The 12,868-nt window shown below is 46.5% G+C and overlaps 1 protein-coding gene across 4 annotated transcripts in view; it reads left to right on the forward strand.

Annotated features, from left to right (window-relative positions):
• The window catches only part of LOC144498644 (fibulin-1-like), a 309,419-nt gene that overhangs the window by 98,052 nt on the left and 198,499 nt on the right, over positions 1 to 12,868 (forward strand). For all 4 annotated transcript variants that reach the window (XR_013498738.1, XM_078220077.1, XM_078220076.1 and 1 more), the window contains exons 11-12: positions 5,545 to 5,670; positions 6,932 to 7,051. Coding sequence is in view for 3 of the 4 variants with exons in the window: in XM_078220077.1 (XP_078076203.1) it covers positions 5,545 to 5,670; positions 6,932 to 7,051 (246 nt within the window). In the remaining variant the exon portion in view is untranslated. The remainder of the gene's footprint in view (positions 1 to 5,544; positions 5,671 to 6,931; positions 7,052 to 12,868) is intronic.

A 12,868-nucleotide genomic window follows, 5' to 3' on the forward strand; every position in this document is an offset into this window, starting at 1 on the left:
GTCACAGAAAGAGAGAATTTGGATGGGTAGGACACTCCCTAAGACACATGGGTGGATGGCACCAAAGTCCGCATCAGTTGATCCCTCTCCCTGTGGGTGGCTGAGCACTCCTGGCTGCCTCCGTGAGAGAGAGAGGCAGCTAGAGTGAGCTCAATAAGCTCCGTCCCCCAAGGATATAGTAGATGCCAGCAAGTGCTTCTGAATGGAGTACAGCTGCTGCAGCAGTGCAGGACAGAAGTCTGGGTCCAAGGTCTCTCCTTACCCAACCCAAAGATGTTGTTGACCTTGGTGCATTGGCCTCTCAGCTCATTCACCTTAGGCAGAAAGTGGATGGACTCTTAATGGAGCCTTGTAATTTGAGGAATGTAGGAGACACCCCTTCCTAATTTTCCCTACTTTGCCATTGGAGCTCCAGCAACTAAGGCATGATTGAGTCTAGAGGCTCATCATCTGAATTGGACTCAGTAGATTCCTGTCCTCCAGCAATCCTTCAAGTGCCAGCACCTTTGGATACACTTGCCTCCACCTGCTGTGGATCAGATGTTGTGAAGTGCTCACCAGATTGTGTCCAGAGGCTGCTCTAGAAATAGGTCCCACCAAGGTGTGTGTCTTTGCGATGGTGGAGGGTGTAGGTGAGCACTATCATGGATATTCAATGTCAGGTTTCTTCTGTACTACTGTTACAGCTGGACTTGAGGATCTGGCTCATTGGTCCCCTTGACAGAGTTGGGGGTGCGGCATGGTGGCACAGTAGTTAGCATTGCTGCGTCACAGTGCTAGTGACCTGGGAAACTGTTTGTGTGGAGTTTGCACCTTCTCTCTGTGTTTGCATCGGTTTTCTCTGGGTGCTCCAGTTTCTTCCCACCGTCCAAACATATGCAGGTTAGGGTGATTTGCAATGCTGGATTGTCCCTTTGTGTCCCAAGATGTATAGGTTAGGGGAATTAGCGGGGTAAATATGTGGGGTTATGGGGATAGGGCCTGGGTAAGATGATCTGTTTAAGAGTCGGTACAGACTCGATGGGCTGAATGGCTTCCTTCTGCAATGTAGGGATTTTATGAGGATTCTATGACTGCTTCACAGATATGCTTGCAAAAGAAAGTGAAGGTCATTAGTGGATAGCAGGGGCCTGAGAAACAGGAGACATAACTCAAAGCATGGTAATCTGATGGATGCTGCAGTGCTGGATCCTTACTAAGTTGAGCATCACAGATCTCACCATCAGCACAGGAACAATTCGCAACCTCTCCGGCCAGCTGGAGCACTCTGTCTTCAAAGTCTGTCAGGACCTTATGTTCAGCCATTCCTTCACCAGTCTGGGAACTCTCCCTTTTGTTGTGTGCTAACTTGCCTTGCATGAAGACAGATGGAGAGAGTACAAGCAGCACACCTGCCAAGCCAGATGATAAGGATGCCTCGCACGTGTGGTTAATGAGTGGGGCTATGGACAGCATGAAGACACAACCCGCAGCAGAGATGATGTGTGTGGGAGAGTTAGTGATGGTGTCCCTTGAACTGGCATTGAGTGATATCCCTGTAGATATGTGATGGGCTTGAGTGTGTGAGTTGAGAGTGATGTGAAGAGTGACTTTCCCTGGCAGAATGAAAGAGATCATTCATCCTCTTTCATCCCTGGTTGGCTGTCCTCTTCTGCAGGGTGCTAGCACTGACCAATGCTGCCACTGGCTCTCATGCTGCATTGATCACCTTGGGTACAGGTTTTTGCCCAGAGCATGGGTACAGTACATCACAGGTGGGACTCCATTGCATTCAGCAGGTGCTCGTGAGAGGTATTGATGAATTTTGGATCAGTATGTTTCTTGGTTTTGGCAGCTATGACTTCCCAGCAGCCTCCTTAAACTTGAAGTGCGCTGAGGTGGTAGTAGAGTGGGCAAATCAGAGGCTGCCGCCAGCAATACGGTGTGGAGCCTGTGCCTGCAAATATTTTTGAATAAGTGCTGCACAATACAGTGGAAAAAGCCACCATTGCCATCAGCATCTTAAACACTGCTTCCTGTCTGAAATCAGACTTTGCTGATTCCAGTGCAGCTGAGACTTAGGCCTTGTTTAGACGTCCCATGTTGTCCAAGGTGATCAATGTTTTAAAATAATTTTTGAAATCTTTTTCAGTTTTCCCCCTATTCTTGTTCCATAAAATGCTTAACTCTGGTAAAAGATCCTTCCCCTAACTGTGAGCCTGTCTCTCCTGGCACTGTCCAATGTCATTTCTGTTTGCTACTGTTACTGAGACTGATGGAGTTGCATGTGCAATGGCAGGCAGTTGGTACTTCCTCTGTGTTTATTCTAGGGCTTTCTCAACACCAAGAGACTCCTGCAAAAAACAGAGCTCAGAGGAGGACAATCCTGAGAAAAGTTAAGCATTCCACCATTTCTCAGGCACAGCTCAAAATTAGGCACTCCTTCAGGAAAATAAAAGGACATGGAGAAACACCCAGTACAGTGGACAGCAATAGCTACGGAGGCAATACCAGTCTAGGCAGTGCTGCTTTCCAGTTCTGCTGTTGATGACAGGGATAAACACATCGAGGTCCCAGCCATGAGAAGGAAACATCATACAAACAGCTGAATGAGTTGTTGGAAGGTATACCATAGAAGTTCGGTGCTGTGGGTTAGTGTGTAGAGGAGTCCAAATTCATCCTCTGTTGCCATCTTGTATGGCATCACTGCCCAGTGATCAAGCTAGCCAGCGATCGGGAGGCTGGCAGTGCGGGGCCACTGAGCATGCGCTGATCTCAGCGCTGACAGATTGGCGCAAGCGCAGTGGCCTGCTGAGCACTATGCTGCCAGTTTCTCCAGCAGGAATAGGCCCCACCCCTGGATTTTCAGCGTGATTTTCAAGTTTGTTGATGATACCTCCATTGTGCGTCGGATCTCAAACAATGACAAGACAAAGTACAGGAAAGAGATAAAGAATCTGATGAGCTGGTGCGACGACATTAATCTCTCCTTCAATATCAACAAAATGAAAGAGATACTCATCGACTTCAGGAAGCATAGTGGAGGGCATGGCCCTGTCTATATCAATGAGGGCGAAGTAGAAATGGTCGAGACCTTCAAGTTTTTAGGTGTCCAGATCATCAACAACCTGTCCTGGAAATAGAAAGCCCACCAACGCCTCTACTTTTTCAGGAGACTAAGGAAATTTGGCATGTCTGCTAGAACTCTCACCAACTTCGACAGATGCACCATAGAAAGCATTCTTTCTGATTGGATCATAGCTTGGTATGGCTCCTGCTCTGTCCAAGACCGCAAGAAACTACAAAGCGTCGTGAATGAAGCCCAGCTCATCACAAACCAGCTCCCCATCCATTGACTATGTCTGCACTTCCTGATGCCTCAGAAAAGCAGCAGCATGATCAAAGACCCTGTGCACCCCAGACATTTTCTCTTCCACCTTCTTCCGTCGGGAAAAAGATGCAAAAGTCTGAGATCACATACCAATTGACTCAAAAACAGCTTCTTCCCTGCTGTCCTCAGACTTTTGAATGGACCTACCTCGCTTTAAGTTGATCTTTCTCTCCACCCTAGCTATGACTGTAACACGACATTCTGCACCCTCTCCTTTCCTTCTCTATGTATGGTATGCTTTGTCTGTATGGCACGCAAGAAACAATACTTTTACTGTATACTAATACATGTGACAATAATAAATCAAATCAAATCAAATTCACGCTAGTGCACTCTGCAGTGCAGAGTGTGGAAGATTCATTCTGAAATTCTGAGGAAAAAAACCAGCGGGATTTACTCGTTTTTCTGCAAATTCAACACCTGGAAGTTTTTTAGGAGAATCGCCCCCTTGGTCTGCTTACTTAAGAAAGGATGTAATTGCATTGGAAGCAGTTCAGAGAAGGTTCATCCAGCTGATTCCTGGAGTTAAGGGTTAACTTTTGAGGAAAGGTTGAGCAGATTGGATCTATATCCAATGGAGTTTAGAAATATGAGAGGTGATTCTATTGAAACATTACTACCCTGTAGGGAATTGACAGGGTGGATGCTTAGAAGATGTTTCCTTTTGTGGGGGAGTGGAGAACTAGGGGATGCAGTTTAAAAATTAAACATCTACTATTGATGGTGGAACAGCCTCAAGGCCAAATGGTCTATTCCTGCTCCTAACTTGTGTGTTCTTGTAGTGCCCAGCCTTTGCATGGTAACTATTTCAGTTTGCACGAACTCTAAAAAGTGTACTCGCATGAATTCCTATCATGAGAACTCAGATGCCGCGTCCCTGGAGATGCCCAAATTATCCAAGATAAGCTCATGGCTGGCTGTGCGATCCCCCCATGGCCTGATCGCTGGCCCCTCAAACATGTCTGGACCCACCCTCAGCCTGCCTCGATTCACCTCCCCCCCCCCCCCCCCCCCCCCCCCCCACCCCCCGATGGCCAGCTCCAATCACTGGCCTCCCTCCCTCTGTCACCCAGTCCAATTGCAGCGCGGCAGCGGGGCCTGCCCCCATCAGGCCCCACCTCCTCGACACTGCCTGATGCTTGGGTGGGCAGTGCCAAGATGCCCCTTGGGCATTACCACTTTGCCCCTTAGGCAGTGCCAGGGGTCGAGGCTGGCACTGCCAAGATGGTAATGCCCAGGGGACACACACCCCTGGCGCCCGACCCTCTGGGGGGCCTCGATGGCCCCTCTTCATTCCAGTGGGGTTCGGCTGCCAGCTCTCCACAAGCGGGGAGCTATACTAAACCCTGGTGGAGTGAAACACTCCTGGCGGGGTGGGAGAGAGTGTCTATTAATGATATTTAAACTGTAGGGAAATGAAGATTTAAATAAATTATGCAGATCCGTGCCGATGCCTGGCGCGGAGATGACGTCACCGGAAATCCAGCTGCCAGACACTTGCAGAGGCTGTGACGCCCAGCGGGGAGCCTGCGAAACGGCTTCCGCTCAAGTATCCCGGCCCGCTTTACTACAAAAGCAGCACAGCGGGATGGGCTAATTGCCCCCCAAAATGACGCTGTTCCCAGGTGTGCTCTCACTAAGATCCTTTACAGCCGTAGCAACACTTGCTTACTTTTATATTTGATTCTTCTTGCAATATTCCATTTGCCTTATTATTCACTTGCTGTATCACAATGGAGAGATTGGTGGATTGAAGATATTGACGGTCGAGAACAAGAAGGCACAGATTTGAAATGACTTACAAAAGTTTTTTTATTCATTGAGTGTTTAAGGTTTTGAATTCACTGTTTGAGAGTATGGTGGGGCAGGTTCAATTGAAATATTCAAAAGGGAATTAAACTGTTATCTGGGAAGGAAGAATGTGCAGGGTTATGGGGAAAATGGCACTCGGAAAATTGTTCATTTGGAGAGCTGATGCAGACACATTGTGTTGAATGGCCTCCTGCATTGTAACAGTTCTGCATTTGTTGCTCTAACAATTTCAGTATAGATGTCTTTTGCTTTGCCTCCATGGATTATAAAAAGTGCTGATACAAAGAAGAAACTGTTTATTGCAGTTTCTTGAATTTACTATTCCTTTTTTCCCTAAGTTTTTGTTTTTGTTTCTACTTCAGATGAAAATGAGTGCAGGCGTTACCCTGGACGCCTCTGTGCCCATAATTGTGAGAACACTCCAGGTTCCTATTATTGCAGCTGCAGCAAAGGATTTAAACTCTCAGTTGATGGGAGAAGCTGTGAAGGTACTCTATCGTTTAACACATTGCTAACTGATTATACAAGATATCTTTTCTTACTCAACAGAACAACCTATGATCCCAAAACACCCTTTATCATTAGCAGCACAAACTGAGATTTCAGATACTTCAAAATCACTTCATCGTAGTAACAAGTGAGGATCTCTTCCCTTATTATAACTTTAATCTAGAATCCCAAATGCCACTTTTCAATCACAAGAATGTTTTCTTTCATTCATTCATGGGATGTGAGCTTCATTGGCAAGGTCAGCATTTAATGCCCAAGCCTAATTGCCCTTGAGAAGGTGGTGGTGAGGTACCTTCTAGAATTGCTGCAGTCTATGTGACGTAGGTACACTCACAGTGCTTTTTTCTGTGACACCTTGATATAGCTGAGTGGCTTGCTTGGTCATTTCAGAGGGCAGTTAAGTCAACCACGATGCTTTGGATCTGGAATCACATGACTGGGTGTGACCAACCCTTGGGGAAAAATATTAAGGGACACTTTGGCATGGGGGATCGTATGGGGGAAGGGTGTTTTACTGCTGAACTATGAGAGCCGGGGTTAGGTGTTGAGTGCGTGCAGAGCGGGGCGTTGGTGATACTTAAGGTGTCACTGGTACAAACTGCACATGCGCAAAACCCAAACATGAAAAATACGGGACAAACAGCGTTCTGGCAACAATCAACCTATGCCACAGGACCACTGCCCCAAATATTGGACAGTCCCGTAAAATCCAGGATGACTGGTCATCCTGCTGGGTAAAGGCAGCAGAGTTCCTTTACTGAAGCACATTAGTGAACCAGATTGTTTGCTATGACAATTGGTAGTTCCTTGATCATTATTGCTTTTTTTATTCCAGATTAATTTAATGAATTTAAATTCCAGCAGTTGCTATGTTGGGATTTGAACTAATGTCTCCAGAGCATCACTCTGTATATCAGGATTATTAGTTCAATAACATTGCCATTATGCTACAGTTTTCCATGTAATTCCTAAATGCTATCTCCTTATTACCAGTCCAACTTGACATTTCCATTTCATAAAAAGGGGCTGCCTTACTCTTACTCTCAGCCTTTCCCTTTAGTGGTAGACAGGCAAACATAATCACAGATGAGATTAAGGCATTTAGGTGTTGCCACTCGCACTTGACATGGACACACAGAAAGAGTAATTTATTACTGCTTAACATTTCTGACGAGCAATGAATTAAAACTAATGCCTATCATTAGCTTTATCCTTTCAGCTTTTGCTTTGTGCTTTTAGATGTGAATGAGTGTGAGGGCAATCCCTGCAGTCAAGAATGTGCTAACGTCTATGGCTCATACCAGTGTTACTGCCGCCGTGGTTACCAGCTCAGTGATGTCGATGGGATAACATGTGAAGGTAAGACAGATGACGACAATACTATCTGAACCTTAGTGGCAGCCTGCTGCACCACAAAAAAGGATTCATGATGGTGCATAGCTATTAGCATTTAAAACATTTATCATCAGTAGAAAGAGAGTCTAAGCTGGATTCCGCCTTAAGTCTCAGGAACAATGTACTAAACTGGTACAGTTATGCTGATTCTTTTTGTTTTCTCAGTTTCTATCTATATTTTCAAAATTCATTTCTGGGATGTGGCATCGCTGGCTAGGCCAGCATTTATTGCCCATCCCTAATTGCCCTTGAAAAAGGTGATGGTGCGCTGACTTCTTCAACTGCTGCAGTTCTTGTCATGTAGATTCACCCAGTGCTGTTAGGAAGGGAGTTCCAGGATTTTGACCCAGCAACAGTGAAGGAATGGTGATATTTTTCCCAAGTCAGGATGGTGAGTACTTGGGGAACTTCCATGTGGTGGTGTTCCCATGTATCTGCTGCCCTTGTCTTTCTAGATGGTAGTGGTTGTGTGTTTGGGTTTGGGCTGCCTAAAGAGCCTTGGCAAGTTCCTGCAGTGCATCGTTTTGATGGTATGTATACATTGTTCTCACTGTTCATTGGTTTTAGAGTGATTGAATGTTCACTCTAATGTGTAGTAATCAAGTGGGCTGCTTTGTCCTGGATGGTGTCAAGCTTCTTGAACGTTATTGGAGCTGCACTCATCCAGCCAAGTGGAGAGTATTCCATCACACTCCTGATTTGTGCCTTGTAGATAGTGGACAGGCTGTGGGGAGTCATGTGGTAGCCTCTGACTGTAGCCACTGTATTTATATGGCTGGTCCAGTTCAGTTTCTGGCCAATGGTAGCCCTGAGGATATTGATAGTGCGGGGTTCAGTGATGGTAATGCCGTTGAATGTAATGAAGCAGCACAGATAATGTCCTGGGTATATGTTATACCTCCACTCCTTAGGTCACTTTGTTCCATTTTCAAGCCTTTAAATTGGTTGCTAGAGGTTAATGATGGCAACAAATTTATTATCAGAGCTTGGAAAAGCTAGAAACACTACCTCTCCACATTCAGATGGGAGAATGACCAATGGGCAGGGAAATACCAGGATTGGAAAAAAATTGAGAATGGGAAACAAACACTGCTCTTTGTTTTGGTCTTTACTTCTAACAAAGAAGACCCGATTCTCCCGTTTTGGGATGATGTGCCCGCGCCAGCGGGAAAACGGTAGCATTTCTCATTGGTATTGGCAGCATCTTTCAGGTGGGATTCACTCACCTGAAAGATGCTAATAAAATTATTTGAGCAATCTGCTGGCCAGCCCTGCTGTTCTGAGGCTGGGCTGCCATTTTTAAAGGGCAACCTGATCTCTGTGCTCAGAGACAGGCCAGGCTCCCCTCCACACAAAAAATTAAATGGTGCTCCCCAACACTGACCAAGGGAGCAGCATCAACCCCTCACCAAAGAGGGGCATTCTCCTTGCCACCCACAAATAATAGGTAACGCCATCCCCCACACCAGGCAGGCATTAGGGTGACTCGATCCCCCAACTCAGCCCCCTTCCCTCCTCAGAACCCCACGCAGCTACCTTCCGCCTAATAACCCCAGAAGCCCCCACTCAGACCCCCTTCCCCCTCAGACCCCCTTCCCCCTCAGACCTTCCACTCAGGACCCCCCTTCAGGAACCCTTCCCCTTCAGATTCCCCCACTCAGCCCCTCTCACCTCAGAGCCCCTACTGAGCTCCCCTTCAGGCCACACACCTTGGCAGTGCCCATGCTGCACTGTCCCTTGGCATCTTGGCATTGACACCCTGGCCTGGTATCCTGGGCCTCCAGGGGGCTCAAGGAGCAACGTCTTGTGGCCATTTGTCCCTCTGCTGCTGCCCGACTGTAGAGGAAGGGTCCCTAAGGGGTTCTAGGGATTGGGTGGGCTCGTGCTAGGTGTTGAACTTGCCACTGTCCCTCATGGCTGGACTGCCCTGCTAGCCCTGGCAGACCTGAAGATCAGCCCTAGCAATGTGATATCAGGCAGCCCAGTGATCAACATCTGCTTTCCTGCCTGTCAGCTGTGAAAATTCTGAAATGGCTAGGTCATTTTAATATCCATGCCCCCTGGTCAACTGGCAGGCTTTTAAATCATTGCTGCACTCTATTCTGTGATTTCTTCAAAATGATTTTGATTTGCAAAAGAGGAAATTAAACCACAGGCTGTCAATAAAACTTAGACTCTTCCAACTTCACAGTAAGGATCAATGGGGCACTTGAGATGCATTTGACTGTGAAGCAAAATAAAAATAAGCACAGGTGGTTGGAGGATGATAGAAATCCATTGAGCTGTCAATGTATTCTCTTTCAAGGCACTGCATGTTGAATTTGTTAGAAATCAAAGGGTTCCATTGGAATAGAGAAGGTTTCAATGATTTCAGCTTGCTAAGAAGCCTCAGCAACCTCAAATTAAAGCTTTGTACATACACTGGGGATGAGTGCACAGCTGTGCAGAATGGAACCGCCCCCCCCCCCCCCCCCCCCCCCCCACACCCAACCCCGCATCCCCCACTGTGAAATTGACATCTCATCTTTGTCAGAGGACTTCAGTGGAGTCTGCTCACACCTTCAGCTTCTGACAGGGAGACAGGGAAGTCTCTGCTGCCGAATGAAGTACTGCAATTATTTAAAATCCTGCCACGTGACTGGGGGACATGGAGATTAAAGTGACCTGGCCACTTCAGAATTTTCACAGCTAACTGGCAGGAATGCAGAAATTGATCACAGGGCTGCCTGAAATCACCATGTCAGGACTGATCTTCAGGCCTGCCAGGGCTAGAAGGGGCAGTCCAGCCACAACACCCCCATCCCAGCACATAGTGGCAAGGTCAACCCCTTGCCTCCAGTCCGAGCCCATCCAACCCCCAGCACACTAGAGGGACCCGTGTTCTGCAGCCTGGCAGCAACAGAGGGGAAGATGGCCAATGGGCCTACCTCCTCGAGCCCCCTCGGGGCCAAGGCACTAGGCCAAGGTATCAGTGCCAGGGGGCAGGAGGTTGGTTCTCCTTCCGACAAATTTCAAGTGATAAATAACATAGAAATATAGAAAAAAATAGTATGGTAGGGCAGAATGGTAGCTTGGTCTTTGGATTTCACACACTTTTGATGTAAAATTGCCAGTGGGATAGACTGCAAGACATTTTTCAGTGATTTTCATGGGCGGCACGGTGGCACAATGGTTAGCGCTGCTGCCTCACAGCACCAGGAACCTGGGTTCAGTTCTGGCCTCGGGTTACTGTCTGTGTGAAGTTTGCACGTTCTCTCTGTGTCTGCGTGGGTTTTCTCTGGGTGCTCTGGTTTCCTCCCACACTCCAAAGATGTGCAGGTTAGGTGGGCTGTCCATGCTGTATTGCCCCTTACTGTCAGGAGGACTAGAAGGGTAAATCCATGGGTTATGGGGATAGGGCCTGGATTGTTGTTGTTACAGGCTCGATGGGCCGAATGGCCACTAGAAAAAGATATAATGCAGCACAGATATATGTAATTCAGCCTATTAAGTCTATGCTGGCTCTTTTGAAGAGCAATTCAGTTAGTTCCATTATCCCACAGTTTTCTCATACCCTTGTGACATTTTCTCCTTTAAGTATGTTGACTGGAAGTCGTGATTGCACAAAAACAATGGCCTTCTCCTCTTTTATGCTGTGCTAGAAATTATCTACAAACATTATCAAATTGGTTTTAGTTTAATTTTGGTACTGGAAAGCTCCAGTGGTCCTTAAAGAGATAGTATGCAGCTGAACTTGCTGCTGGACAATCAAATAGGGTTAAGGTTTTATTTTACATTGTTTCATGTGGTTATCAGACTGAATCCTATATTAATATACCCGAAGGACAGAGCTATCTATTTCTGTGCAGGTTTCAGTGCATTGTTCATGCTGGTATTTTGAGTTCAGAGTTGCCTGGTCAGTAATAAATTCTTAGGCATACAATTTATTCTTTATTCATTCTCAGGATTGGGCACTGTTGGCAAGGCCAGCATTTATTACCGATCCATAATCACATTAGAAGGTGATGGGCCTTTTTGAAGTGGTTTGATGTAACTGAATGGCTTGTTCGGCCACTTCAAATGCAGTTAAGGGTGAACCACATTGCTATGGTACTGGATTCACACACAGGCCAGTCTGGGTAGGGATAGCAGACTCTCCTCTCTAAAAGATGGATAAACAATGTTGGCTTTTGATGGCAATCCAGTAGTTTCATGGCCACATTTACTGATACTGGGACGGATTTTCCTCCCTCGTTTTCAGCAGGCGGGGATGGCAGAGGGGACAGAGAATCAAGTAATTAGGCAACTTTTATGCCGGTGGCATTGTCCCCCCAACGATGTAACGAGGATCCTGAATTTAAAAGTCGGGATCCTCGTTTACATTGAATTACCAATGCAGATCAGGCATTTATGCCTGATAGTCTCCTCATGTTGGACTGTCCATTCATGTCGGTATGAGGGCATGCCAACATGAAGCATGACAGGTCCCCCACGATGTGCACCTGGCGAACAGAGCCCACTGGAGGCACACAGGTGAGTACCAGCCCCGAGAGGGGGGTTGGGGGGGGGGGGTGGGGGGGAGATCATACCCGGGCTATATCCTGGCATTGCCATGCACTTTTATGGCATTGCCCCGGCACTGCTCTCAAGCACTGTCCTAGAATTTGTTAATTCCATTCTGCTGAGAGGGGATTTTTTAGCTTCAGTTTTCTTCTTTCACTCCCATTATTAATTCAAGCCATTGTATTAGCCTGGGCCATGGTTCCTGTGCTCCTAGCAATCTTCCAGTACCATATTACAAGAGTATAGCAGGATATTTAACTGTGGAAAATGTCACAGATAAGTCTCATCTAACAGTTATCTGACATCTCTCACTGTTTTCTCTTCCTCCCCCTTCTCTTAGGTCAATCATAGAAGCCAAGCTGAGGTTCAGTTCCTCTGCATTGGTTGCAGATCAAACTCAGTAGTATGGCTTAGTACCACATTGTTTTATTTGCATCAGAGGTACCCTCTGAACGCAAAGCCTGTCAGTATTTAGAAGGCTGAGGGGGGATCTTATAGAGACCTATAAGATAATGAAGGGGTTGGATAGGGTAGAGGTGGAGAGATTCTTTCCACTTAGAAAGGAAGCTAGAACTAGAGGGCACAGCCTCAAAATAAAGGGGGGTCAGTTTAGGACAGAGTTGAGGAGGAACTTCTTCTCTCAGAGGGTGGTGAATCTCTGGAATTCTCTGCCCACTGAAGTGGTGGAGGCTACCTCGTTGAATATGTTTAAATCACGGATAGATGGATTTCTGATCGGTAAGGGAATTAGGGGTTATAGGGATCAGGCGGGTAAGTGGAACTGATCCACTTCAGATCAGCCATGATCTTATTGAATGGCGGGGCAGGCTCGAGGGGCTAGATGGCCTACTCCTGCTCCTATTTCTTATGTTCTTATTTGCTGGAGCATGTATTAGGATGTTGTTGACTTTCCTTCAGGGGAAACTTGAAAAACATCAGCTCTTGTTACATTTGCATCTGGCTGCACACTATTATTGCTGCCACCTTAAACAAAAATCGTCACCTTGTTTTATTTACACTGTCTTTTTAAAAGCCAACTTGGGAACAAATCAGAATTATTCCTCCGCCTGTGCTGAAGAGAGTCCATTATTTGCTGTCTGCATAGAAATGCACAGCTTGTGTCATCCATTTTGTACTCGAGCTCTCAAACACTTGACTATGAACCTGTATAAGCACAACTTTCTTTTTGCACTACAGTACAGGCGCTAAGGTTACCAATTATGATTAAATGTATTCCTG

The sequence above is a fragment of the Mustelus asterias genome, chromosome 9, assembly GCF_964213995.1.
Source record: "Mustelus asterias chromosome 9, sMusAst1.hap1.1, whole genome shotgun sequence".
In the NCBI taxonomy this organism is placed as follows: Eukaryota; Metazoa; Chordata; class Chondrichthyes; order Carcharhiniformes; family Triakidae; genus Mustelus; species Mustelus asterias.